The sequence below is a fragment of the Equus caballus genome, chromosome 3 (assembly GCF_041296265.1).
Source record: "Equus caballus isolate H_3958 breed thoroughbred chromosome 3, TB-T2T, whole genome shotgun sequence".
In the NCBI taxonomy this organism is placed as follows: domain Eukaryota; kingdom Metazoa; phylum Chordata; class Mammalia; order Perissodactyla; family Equidae; genus Equus; species Equus caballus.
The window spans coordinates 69,554,226-69,567,769 of NC_091686.1; the positions used below are offsets into that span (position 1 = coordinate 69,554,226).

At 36.0% G+C, this 13,544-nt stretch overlaps 1 protein-coding gene across 15 annotated transcripts in view; it reads right to left on the reverse strand.

The window, feature by feature from the left end:
- SLC4A4 (solute carrier family 4 member 4) overlaps positions 1–13,544 on the reverse strand; it is a 396,171-nt gene that overhangs the window by 31,064 nt on the left and 351,563 nt on the right. For all 15 annotated transcript variants that reach the window (XM_023637993.2, XM_070263715.1, XM_070263714.1 and 12 more), the window contains 2 exons: positions 8,840–8,953; positions 6,034–6,195 (listed from right to left, as the gene is read on the reverse strand). In XM_023637993.2, coding sequence (XP_023493761.1) covers positions 6,034–6,195; positions 8,840–8,953 — 276 coding nt within the window. The remainder of the gene's footprint in view (positions 1–6,033; positions 6,196–8,839; positions 8,954–13,544) is intronic.

The window sequence follows — 13,544 nt, forward strand, 5'->3', positions numbered from 1 at the left end:
TCTACAGGGAATAGGAAAATTAAAAAATTCTATATTTTACCAATCCTAAATTTGCTAAATTTGAAATTCTGAATTTTATGAATAAGAAAACTTAATGATCAAAAAAGAACAGGCATTTACCTCCAAAGACACATAGCAAATCTGACCAACTATAGATCAAAATTAAGAATGTGTTTCCAAATTTTTCTCAGAATAAAATATATTGGTCAAGATCCATTTCCAGCCTTTCAAACTAAATCAACATTGAAACCCCTCCCAGGATAGAACATCTGAAAATGCTCAACAAAAATACAGAGAATATGTTATAGAAACCATGGCTTATCTGCCAGAAGGTAAGAGAAAGAACTGGAGACAAAAAACAATGGCAAGATGAAAGAGTAAATTGACAGGGTCAGCAAGCCCTGGAGCCTGGGTCAGCCCTGAGAGAATACACCAACACATGGGGGTTAAAGGCCTGGATCAGAATGGCCATCTGAACTCTAGGGACAGAAGACCAATCCTAGAGATATGGGGGAAAGGGCCCCCAAAATAAAACTAGGATACTATAAATACAACATACTCAGCTGATCAGCCAGGGAAAAAATACCCTACAGAGAAAGACAGTGGGGATACACACCTTTGTCCGCCTTGCCACTGGATGTAAGGCCATAAGAAAAGAAAAAAAGAATCTCCAAAAATATTCCTAAGCATAAAATTGGGTTTGGGGCTGGAATTCACATTACCTCTGTGGTCTGGAAATTCTTAAGCCGAAAATGTAGTATAAAGTGGTCCTGGCCTTCCATGAGTTAGTCTTGCCAACCCACCCTCAAAAATATATAGATATAGATATAAAATACCAAAACTACACTTCATCATGCTTCTAGATCCAATGACCAATTTAAAGGAAATATGGAGGACAAAAAAATAAGCTAAATGACACCACACAGAAGCAATCATCAAGACCTAGACTATGGCAAATTCTTCAGTATAAATGCAGCAGATTTTATTTTCCAAAAACGGCTGGAAAAATGTCTCTTATTCCACATATTTTTCTACAATATAAAGCTGCCATTCCTCCATCAAATGGTAGAGTCCTTCCTCACTCTCTTGAATGGAGGCTGGTCCTGTGACTGTTTTGAGCAATCAACTGCGGTAGAGTAAAGAAGTAAAGCTGTGGCAGTTGCAGGTGTAACCATGAAATAGCCTAGCATCTTCCACTCCTTAATTCTTGGAAGTCAGCTACCATGTAACAAGTGCAAATAACCCAAGATTGCCAGGCTGCGAGAAGCCTAAGCCACTGGGAAAGGCTTTGGAGGATGAGATGCCATGCAGTGACAGAGAAGAGAGAGACAGACAGACAAACAAAGGACCATCAAGGTACTAGATATGTGAGAGATGTGGGTGAATGAAGCAGCCATCTTGGGCAATCAGCCCAGACAACCCTTTAGATGACATCAGACCCAGCCACTATCTAACTGCAACTACAGGAGAGACCTCAAGCAAGAAGTACCCATCTGAGCCCATCAACCTAAAGAAACACGAGAAATGATAACAAATTGTTGTTTTAAGTTGCTAAGTTTTCAGGTGACTTATTACATAACAAAAGACTAACAGAAAAACAACCTGGTTGTCCTCAACAGATAAATTACAAGAAAAAACAAACAGATTGATGGAGGGGAAGATGTATGGACTAAAAGTTTATAAAAGATTTAAGATAATAATGTTTGAACCTTATTTGGATCCTGATTTAAGCAAGTAAATTATATTTTTAAATTTATTATGACACATTCATAAATTTAAATACGAACTGGATATTTGATGATATTCAGTAATTTGTTAACTTCTTCTAGACTGATAATGGCATTGTGGTCATGTTTGTAAAAACATGAATTTACATACTTTAGAATTACATACTCTAAAATTTCTGGGTAATATGGAATGCTGTCTAAACTTACTTCAAAGTACTACAGGAAGGGGCATGATCAGGGATTTAAATTATACAAAATTGGACATGAGTTGATAATTGTTAGAGTTGGGTGGTAAATATCTGGAGATATACCATTCTGTCTACATTTATATATGTTTAAAACTTTCCATAATAAAATATTTTTAATAAGAATAAATAAAAATAAAGTGTTCCCAGGTTACCTCCCAGAAGCAAATAAAATCTTCTCTGGAAGGCTTTGAAGTATTTGCAAAGGAAGATTAACTCACTTTAAAAAAAAAAAAAATCGCTAAATACATGAGGAAGAAGGACATCAGGAATAAGAGTCAGCAGAAAAAACAAAGTTCAGAATAAAACCTGCAAAGACAGCAAATATATAAAACAAGAAATAAAAGAGTATGAAAGAATAATACAGAAGTTAAGGACTATCAAAATTGAATGGGAAGATTGGGAAAAAAACAAAATAGAACTTCTAAATATAAGAGAGTAATATTCTTAAAAGGAAAATTCAATGGACTGGTTGGTAGTAGAATAGAACTGAGAAGAAAAAATTAGTAAAGAGGAAGATCTGAAGAAATTACCCAAAATATAACACAGAGACCAAGAGATAGGAAATGTAAAAAAACAAAAATAACCAAAAAAAACCCCAGGTCAGTAGAAATGGAGCACAAGATGAGAATGTAGAATAAAATTCTACTTGGAATTCCAGAAGGATATACTAGAGATTGAAAGAGTGAAAGACTTACAAAATTTTATAATTGATAAAAGACAGAAAGATTCAGGAAGCCCAACAGTCCAATATATAATAAAAAGAAATCTATGCTTATATAAGTTATAGCGAAACTCCAGAATAAAGACAAAAAGGAAGATGATAAAAGCATCCAAAAGAAAAGAATAATTACTCACAAAGGAATGAGAATTGCACTGACAGTTCACTTTTATGGAAGTCAGAAATAACAGAAAATCGCTTCTAAGTGCTGGGAAAAAAATAGCTTTCAACCTAAAATTATATATCCAGACATACTATCTTTCAAGAATGAGGGTGAGACAAAAACACCAATGAGAGAGTTAACCCCCCCAAGACCCTCACAGGAGGAAATTTCAAAAGTCAGGTAAATAAGTACTGTTTAAGGGAAATAATTCAGTCAAATGGAAAATATTCCAAAAAGGAAGGTCTGAAATGCAAAAAAAAGAAAGAAAATAGTAAACTTGTACATAATTTTAAAAACTTGATCACGTCTAACTAATTGGGTTTTAAAATCCAGATAACAATAAAATCTGAGTAATAACAAGATATGATTCAGAAAGGAATTTCAAAATTAAAGCATTCTTTACCCCTTAGCATTATTCAGGAAAAGGGCAAAACAACTGACTAACTTTAGAACTTAAATATGCATATTAAAATATGCAACATAATCAGTAAAAGAAACGATACAGTGCTAACTTCCAAACTAATAGAAAAACAAGTAGAACGAAGAAAATAAGGAAAACAAAGCTGTATCAACCCAAAAGAGGGTGAAAGGGAGAATAAAAAAGAAAGAACACAGAGAAAGATAAACAAATAGAAAGCAAAAATAATGTAGTAACAATGGACCCAAATGTATCAGTCATCACCATCGATTTAAATGGATTAAATACTTTACCTAAAAGCAAAGACTGTAAAAATGAATTTTTTAAAAGTCCAGCAGTGTATTATTTACAAAGAGATAGAAGACACAAGGTATATTGAAAATAAAAGAATGGAAAAATATATATCAGTCAAGTGAAAAGTAAAAGTTACCACAGCTTTATTAGTACAAACTAAAATAAGCTCTAAGGCAGAAAGCATCACTAGAAACAGAGTCACATAAAAAGTTCAATTCAGTAAAAAAGACAAACTAGTGTAAATGTGGATGTATTGAATAACATGGCTTCAAAACAAATAAAGCAAATATTCACAGAAACAGAACTATCAGGAAGGAGTACCAAAGTTACAACCGTAACAGGAGATTTTTAATATATCTTTCTGGGTAACTGCATGGATCAAGAAAACAATAAGCAAACGAAGGTATAAAAATTTGATCAATCTAAACTAAAAACTTCACCTATTTTACTGTTTTTTGAACCATTTTGACCCTGACCTTTAATAAGAAATTTATCATGAACATATACATACTATACACATTCACAGGCACATACATACACACGCACACAACATAATTGAAATAAAAGATTCACAAAATATTTACACTTCATAAGCAGAATGGATGACAATATTTTGCTATTTCATTCTATTCAAAAATTTTAAATGCTAGTGGTGATCTTCCTAAACTAATTTTATATTCCACTAATGAAATACAAGCCACAGTTGCTAAATATTAACCGAATGAATATATATTGAATGCATCCAACAAGCGGAAAAGACACATTCTTTTCAAACACACATAGAAATACATATAAAAACTAACAACATTCTAGGACATTCTAATTTCCTGAAGGAAATATGATTTGTAACATCTTTTTTAGATTTAAATGAGGTCTTCGTAAAGTATTATATTGAGATGTGTCAACACAAGGTGATCTATGACTCTGCCAGGTCTTAAAGAACATTAGCTATAATATAATATCTAAAAAATTGTCTTGCTTTTGAATCATTGAGTATTTTCAAATACCACAAATTTCAAGAAATCCATTTCAAACCAACCACATTCACTGACTGCAATGGAATTAAATTAGGAATTAACAAAAGGATAATTTAAAACTCTACATGCTTTGAAAATTTTAAATATGCTTTTAAAAATCTAAGGGTCAAGAAAAAAGCATAATGAAAATTAGAAAATACTTAGAACTGAATAAAATTTAAAAGTTGTCCAAAGTTTTGGGATACAGCTTATAACAGAAATGAAGAAAGATTGGAAATTAATGAGCTGAATATCTAACTTAGGAAATTACAAAAAGAATAACATAAACTTCAAAAAGTAGAAGGTAGGAAATAATAAAGAGCAGAAATGAATGAAATAGAAAACAATGATATAATACAGAAAATCAATATAGTAAAAAACTGCTTCTTCGAAAAAAGACTAATAAAATTAACAAACCTCAGGCTAAAATGATCAAGGAAAATAAAAAGCACAAATCAATAATATAAGGAATTTAATTGGAAAAATAACAGCTTCAGATGAGAAAAATAAAAGATAATACTATAAACAACATTTCAATAAATTTGAAAATATGGGGGAAATGGAAAAAATCTAGAAAAGTTTAAGTTACTAAAGTAGAAAGATAGAAATTGAATGTTTTATAAGCATTAAAACATTTTGATCATTAGTTTTACAAGTTCCACACAAAAACCACCCAGCCCAGATAGTTTTACAAGCATGTCCAATCATTCAAAGAAAAAATAATTGGCATGTTACATATAACAAAAAGAATATTATATTTTGTTTCTTAGAATGGGATGGGAGTGGAACAGGAGGGGAAACACTCCCCAACTCATTTTATAAGGACAGTATATTCCTGACATCAAAATCAGTCAGGAACACTATAAGAAAGGAAAATTGCAGGCCAATGTCACTCTTAAACAGAGATACAAAAATCCAAAAGATAGATAGACAGATAGATATAGATATATATATACATATACATTAGCAAACCAAACCAACTACGTACAAAAAAGAAACTATAATCTACCAGGTTGCAAGGTGGGTTCAACAACAGAAAATCTATTAACATAACTCACCAAGTCAACAGATGAAAGAAGCAAACCCACATTTTTATCTCAATAGTTTCAGCAAAAGCATTTGTCATTGTCTTCATTAAGGACAGTTATCACATTAAAATCAGATCTCCATCTGACGCCAGTAGCTGAGTAGTTAACAGTTTACACCGTCCTCTTTGGTATGAAGGAAATATGATTTGAAACAACTTTTCCAGATTTAAATGAGTTCTTGCTAAAGTATTATATTGAGGAGATGTGTCAACACAAGGTGATCTATGACTCTGCCAAGACTTAAAGAACATTAGCTGTGATGTAACTCCCAATAAAACTGTCTTAGATTTGAATCATTTAGTATTTTCAAATACTAAAATGAAGTAAAAGGCAATGATAACCATTATTATGGAACACTTACCTTGAGTTTATGTTCCTTCCTGTTTACAATCACAGCTGTGATTTGCTGGTCCATGAAAATCAGAATGGTGACCAACAAAGCTGGGATGGCAGCTGCGAGGTACACCCACCAGGGGTTTCCTCCAAAGGGTGGGACAAACCAACCCCGGTTTGGACTTGTTGGCTTGAAGAAAAGAGAAAACAGTTTTCAAACAATATTAATACACACTACTTGGTGAAGAACCAATGAGAGAGACACACTTTCATTTTTGGAAGGCTAGCATATTGAAAAACAGTTTTACTGATATGCTGGACAACAAAGATCATTCACCAAAAATGCCCTAAATGAGGTTATTTTTAAGGCAATATTTTCAATGAAGGAGACTAAGACTATAGGCTAATGGAAAAGAAAGAAATGCTTTTTTGTGTATTCAGGATAATCTAAGACAAGGACTCAAGATGGAAAAAGTGAATTAAGTTTAAGGGGCAGCCATAAGAAAAATCAAATATAATACTCAGTTAAGAGGCAGGCAAGAAATTACAAAACTACTATGAACTTTGTTCTTGGACTTTAGCAATTATACTGAAGTTGGTTCTACTACTGCCAGACTGTAATAATTTCATAATATAATGTATAAAAAGCTACATATATATATATATATAGTGTGTGTGAGGAAGATAGGCCCTGAGCTAGCATCTATTGCCAATCTTCCTCTTTTTGCTTGAGGAAGATTGTTGCTGAGCTAACATCTGTGCCAGTCTTCCTCTATTTTGTATGTGGGACACCACCACAGCATGGTTTGATGAGCAATGTGTAGGTTCCCGCCCAAAATCTGAACTTGTGAACCCCGGGCCACCGAAGCAGAGCACACAAACTTAATCACCATGCCACCAAGCTGGCCCCAAAAAGCTAAAAATATTTTTATATGCTATAATTGAATTTGCTCAAGCTTATCTGGTCTTTCTTATTTAACATATGAAAAATGACGCAGAATAACTGGTTAAATCTTCAGAAATATCACAGAAAATAAAAAATATGGTCATTTTTCCAGTTCTCTGTTTATCCTCTGTCAGAATATCATACATCTCTACTACAGAAGAAAATATTTTCTTATCCTTTTCCTCACTTGAAACAATGCAAATAAACTAAAATAGAATACTATCTATGAATTATTTTCTCCAAATTTACTATCAAGAAAGCCTCACTTCTCCTCTGAAGATATTTCTATCTTCTATCTCAATTTGCTCACAACACAATCACTGAATCTACCCACATTTCACTACTGTTACCAGGTTGTGAGCTTGCAAGGGAAGGAATTTTGTCTTGCTCATCAAGGCATTTCAAATCCTCAGTATAGGGCCTGACTGAAAGCAAATATTCAATAAACATTGCCTTAAATGAACCAATGATTAATGAATAAGAATTTACATTTGCTAATGAATATGTGATGGCAGAGATGACGCAAAAAATATTCTGTTTCCTATAACATAGATATCCCTTCCTCGTTAAATATTTATTAAGCTAAAACTGCAGTTAGTTTAATTTCTCTTAGCATATATATGGTCTCAATGATGGAGAGAGGTTAGGCGTGCTCTAGAAAATAGGTGAAAGACATAATAGAAAATTAGGTAGGGATATTTAAGAATGACTGAAATATAAATTTTACCCATTTGCCTGCACATGTCAACAGGTTTATAAAATATCTAATTTCAATATCTTCCTTGTAATAATTAAAATGCTCCCTATATATAAATGTGTGTGTATATGGCAGGTAGTTTCCCAGCAGGAAAAGAGCAGTGAATTAGTAATGTAATCTTGGGCATTTCACTTAATTTTTGTGAGCTTCAATCTCAACTTCATAAAATCAGGATGATGACAGTTACATCGCATCCTCGAATTATTATATGGATCAAGGTGATAAGGTGTATGAAAATACTTTGGATATTCTAAAATACTCCAAAAATATAAAGCAGAGTTTGTACTGTTATTATAAGGTATTTTTCAATAAAAGTCAATATAATGTGAATCTTGCATTTAATTCCAGTCAGGTATTTAATTTTTGTGAAGAAATAGACAAAACATATACACTCACGTGTTGCTTAATGACGGGGATATGTTCAAGAAATGTGTCATTAGGCGATTTTAGATTTTATCACTGTGCAAACATCATAGAGTGCACTTACACACACCTAGATGGTATAGCTTACTACACATCTAGGCTATATGGCACTAATCCTTTTTTTTTTTTCTTTAGGAGTTGAGCTGTTTGTGTTTGGTTGTGGCAATCACTGCTTTCCTTTTTTTTTTTTTTAAGATTGGCACCTGAGCTAACAACTGTGGCCAGTCTTTTTTTTTTTTTCTTAAAGAACGGCACCTGAGCTAACAACTGTTGCCAATCTTTTTATTTTTTCTGCTTTATCTCCCCAAATCTCCCCTGGTACATAGTTGTATATCTTAGTTGCAGGTCCTTCCAGTTGTGGCATGTGGGATGCCGCCTCAACTTGGCCTGACGAGCGGTGCCATGTCCGCACCCAGGATCCGAACCAGCAAAACCCTGGGCCGCCAGAGCAGAGCACACGAACTTAACCACTCAGCCACCGGGTTGGCCCCTATATGGTACTAATCTTATGGGACCACTGTCATAGATGCATTGATCTAACCATCATTACGCAGTGCCTGAGTGTATATGCACCTAGCCAGAGACCATTTTTGAAATAAAGAAATGGATAATTATGCAAAATTAACTTACAGATATGACAAACTAGAATAGAGAAAAGGAAAGAAAGCCAGAGTTCCAGGAACGACCAAAAGACATTAGTTCACCTACCTTGAATTCACTTGGCACAATTAGTTTTGGAGTATCCACACCCACCAGGGCATCTATTACACAGAAGATGAGAATGGACAAGATAATGGCAAAGTCACTGATCAGTTTCCTTGCCTGAAAAAATAAAAAAAAAAAAACAGGGACTGGGTACATATATTTGCCTGTGTTTGAACTGAACAAAGAATCCCGTAGTTGCTAAAACAGTTTATAGTAACAGCTTCATCAACAAGTTAAAGGAGGTGTCACATTGCAGAGAGATTATTTTTTAAATTGTTATAATATCACATTCTCACCTGGCCAGAAATAATCTAATCCCACAGAACACGTCACTCTGTGTGTGTGTGTGTGTGTGTGTGCGCGTGTGTGTAGGCAGGAGAGGGAATCAAAGATAATATATCCCTGAAATACTGTATAAACACTCTTCCTGTACACAGCACAAAGGAGACCTGGATAAGGATGAAATCTCAAGGTGTATTGTAAAAATCTGCACAAAAACATAGAATTTTGTTTATTATTTGGGAGGTGGCATTGTTAGTACAGAGCAAGATAAATTCCATAAGGTGACCTGAAGACACCAAGAATCTAGCAGGGAAGTAGTTACAAGTTCCAGTCCATTGAGTAGACTCAAGACCTCAGAGAAACATAAAGTGATGGAAGATGGAAATTTGATGGCTTCGCTAACTTTGTCAAGGAAAATATTTTTCACTCTAGGCTAATGCTTAAAATCACCTATATGTAAACCATCTTTTCTCCACCCCTCCTTTTTTTTCTTTTAAAAGGTTGGCACTTGAGCTAACATCTATTGCCAATCTTCTTCTTTTTTTTCTTCTTCTTCTTCTCCCAAAAGCCCCCCAGTACATAGTGGTATATTCTAGTTGTAGGTCCTTCTGGTTGTGCTACGTGGGATGCCACCTCAGCATGACTTGATGAGCGGTGCCATGTCTGCCTGTGCCCAGGATCTGAACCGGTGAAACCATAGGCCACCGAAGTGGAGCGTACAAACTGGACCACTCAGCCACGGGGCCAGCCTCTCTCCATCACTTCTTAAGTGTGGTTGCCATTAGTAGACAACCTTCAAACTTCCTAAGTACCTGTCTCTGGTCAGGGCAAGGGCTGGGCTTTATGGGATGTAGCATTAAAACCAAACCTTTCCTACGGAGTGGGTGCAGAATGGCCACTTCTGAGTCAATAGGGGAGCATGGGACCATTCAGTTGCTTGGCGGTTTCTCTGTGGTGACAACGGCCTAGGAGCATTACCAGAGCACAGATATCTGAGTTTCCCCATCAGGTATGTACACATGGTAGTGCAAATCTGATCATTCAACAACAATTGACTCAGTAGCTAATACTTTGCTTGGCGTCAGCGATACCACAGTGAACAAAACAAACACAATGCATGTCTTCATGAAGCTCACAGTGAAGTCATATATAAGGAAGCCTGCTCCTAAACAAAATCAGAGTTGATTCAGCAGTTACCAAGTTGTCTCAGGGTGAGTGAGCAGTCAGTTTTCTGGTGCTGCTAGATGAAGAGAGATCAGTGATGGGCTGAGTGACTTCCCAGTTCTCAGGACAGGGGGTCTTTTGAAAGAGTAGCAAGACTACTATGTCATGTGTTCAACAGAAACTGGAGTGAAGAATGGAATTACTCAGTGTTGTGGGTATGCTGAAGTGCTCACATCTTGATGGTCACTAGGTGTGATGAGCCTTGGGTACTAACTAGCAGCAGGATCATAGAGGCCCTTTTGGCCAGGAGTTCCTTTCCTCTTAGAGGGCTGAATTCTTCTAGGTTTAGCTTTATTGATAAGTACACACAGAGGAGCAGAAAGCCAGCTATGGGACCTTTTAGGGGCAAGTTAACACCAATCACACACAATAATTCCAAGCACAAAAAGATGGCAGGGGTCAATTTGGAGAGAAAATATAGTACAGCAGTTGGAAGCACAGTTTCTACAGTCAGATTACCTGGGTTGGAACTCCAGCACCATTATTTCCTGTCTGTAAATACTTATCCTTTCTTAGCTTCAATTACTCCATCTTTAAAATGCAGCCAAAATAATCCCTACAACTTCGTTGGTTTGTAATAAGAATTAAGTAAGATAAGCTATAAAAGTGCTTAACCTAATACCTGGAACACAATAAACTCCCCTAATATATATTAACTATGGTTAGTTCAAGTTCCACAAGGCCTCTTGGGTTGCAGAACCCACTGGAATAGCTAAATAATCTACTGTCAGGAGGTCTTTGAAAGGAATCTTGAATTCCAAGAAACAAGAAATAAAAGCTCAGTAATAACATGGAACTGCCACTCAGAGTTAATTTTGGATGGAAGTATCTGGAATCCTGCAGAAGAAGGGTGTTTCCCAGGGGCTCAATACTGGAGGAAACTCCCATTTCTTAAGTTTTGTGAGAGTCAGTGTTGACACAGGCAGCTCAGGATGGTCTAGCAAAAGATGGTCATGTGAAGCAGTTTTAGGAATATATTAAGATATTACAACAATCTCTCTGGTCTAGTAGGTCAAAAATCGCTGGAAGACCAGAGGTCATTGCCAAGGCAAAAAATTTTTCTCTTCTTCGTCACCATCCCAATCCTTACCCAGCGAATCCAACTTGCTGGCAACTCAGATACCCTAGAAGTTGTTCAAAAAGGAGGGAACAGTTATTAAAAAGACAGTGCTCTTCCTTTTTCTTCCATCGACAGCAGAAGGGAAGTAGAGGGTAGCAAATGAATGCAATCTGCAATTCCTTGGTAGAAATTCCCACAGGGCCTATACTTCTGGCCCTGCTAGAAGACAGGTCTGCTTGACTGGAATCACTCCCTGGAAAGGTTGCTTCCTTAGTTAGGAGAGGAGGCATTCTCAGCCTTCCATAAATTGAACACTGAAGCCCTAAACCTGCTCTTTTGGTAGTTTTCTCCCTCTTAATTAACAGCGGCTTATTTTTCCCTATTGCTCAGGCCAAAAACTTTGGACCATCCATGTGGCTCTTCTCTTTCTCTCACATCCTACATCTAACAGGTCAGCAAATTACCTTCAAAACATATACAGGATCCTGTCCCTTCTCACCACCTCCATGGCTATTACCACCGTGGTCTAAGCCACCACTTTATCTCATTCGTTTCCTGCATTACTGTCCTATCTCATCTCCCTGCTTCTACACTCGCCCCCTGTACACTGCCAACATATCACCCAGAATAATCCTGTTAAAATTCAGGTCAGATAATGTGGTAGGCAGAAGAACGCCCCCCTAAGGATGTCCATGGCTTAATTCCTGGAACCTATGACTATGTAATGTTATGTGGCTAGAGAGAATTAAGGTTGCAGATAGAATTAAGGTTGCTAATCAGTAGACTTTGAGATTAGGGAAATAATCCGGGATTATTCAGGTGGGCCTAATGTAAGCATTAGCGTCCTTATGAATGAAAGAGGGAGGCAGGAGAGTCAGTGTCAGAGTGATGCAGCATGAGAAAGACTAGACTGGCCATTGCTGGTTTTGAAGATGGAGGAAAGGGGCCATGAGCCAAAGAATGTGGGCAGCTTCTAGAAGCTGGAAAAAGCAAAGCAACACATTCTCCCCCAAGGTCTTCAGAAAGAATGCAGCCCTGTCAACACTTGATTTTAGTCCACTGAGAACCATTTCAGACTTCTGACCTCCGGATGTCGACAATACATTTTTGTTGTTTTAAGCCATCATTTGTATAGTAATCTGATAAAGCAGGCATGGGAAACTAATAACTAATATAAACAAGTAGCTTATATATTTTAGTTTAGTTGTAAGTTTCCCAAATTTATATACATATATAACTTTGGAAGAATCCTTCGACAATGGTATTCTTGTCAAGTGTGGCACTACTATACTGCAGGCATCAAAGTAGCTAAAAAAGACACACACTAATAAACCTCCAGATTACCTTTCTTAAAATTTATGGGAAAAAACGCTACTCTATTAATAATACTGCTTAACCTCATTAAAAATCACAGCCAGGGTGACATGTTCTGTATAATATACTCATTTCTATTTCCCTTTGCTTCTCCTTAAATTGTACAATACAGTTCAGTTACAGCAGAAATCACTCCTGGAGAGTGTTTATCGTACGACATTCATTTCTAAGATGTTGGATCCAGTTTAAACTTTATAGTCAAGGAAATTGATTTTTCCCAGGCCACTTTTGTATTCAACTCTAAACTCTCTAATTGGAGAAAGCACGTAGGGGTGCTATTTTAGCAGGCTATTCAGGTCTTACCCTATCCTAAAATTAAACTTTAATTTGAACGATGCAAAACTGACATAGAACTAGAAATTGCCCTAAAGATGGCAATCACTGAGTGCACACAGCCTACGAGATGCACTCTAAGCCCTGTGTACAGGAGCTTTCAGTCTGACTGTAAGGAAATAAAAATCGCTCTCTTTGGGGCCCATCTCACATTTCCAAACATATTTAGAAAAAGAGACATATATGAATTGCCTATCATTTTTTTTGCTTATTTCACCTTCCATTTCCATCAAGCTTAACCTCTTTCCAAAACTCTAAAATGGCTTTATCTTACATAAGTCAATATATAAATAAAGAAATCAAATTAGAGACCCATAGTTCCTAATTCCCTACTAGTTATTGCTGGTAATGATTAGAAGTAGAAGTGCCAAAGTTTTCATGAGAAAAACTGTTTCTACAAGATTTCATACCCAATCTTGTGGATTCAGAGGCCTG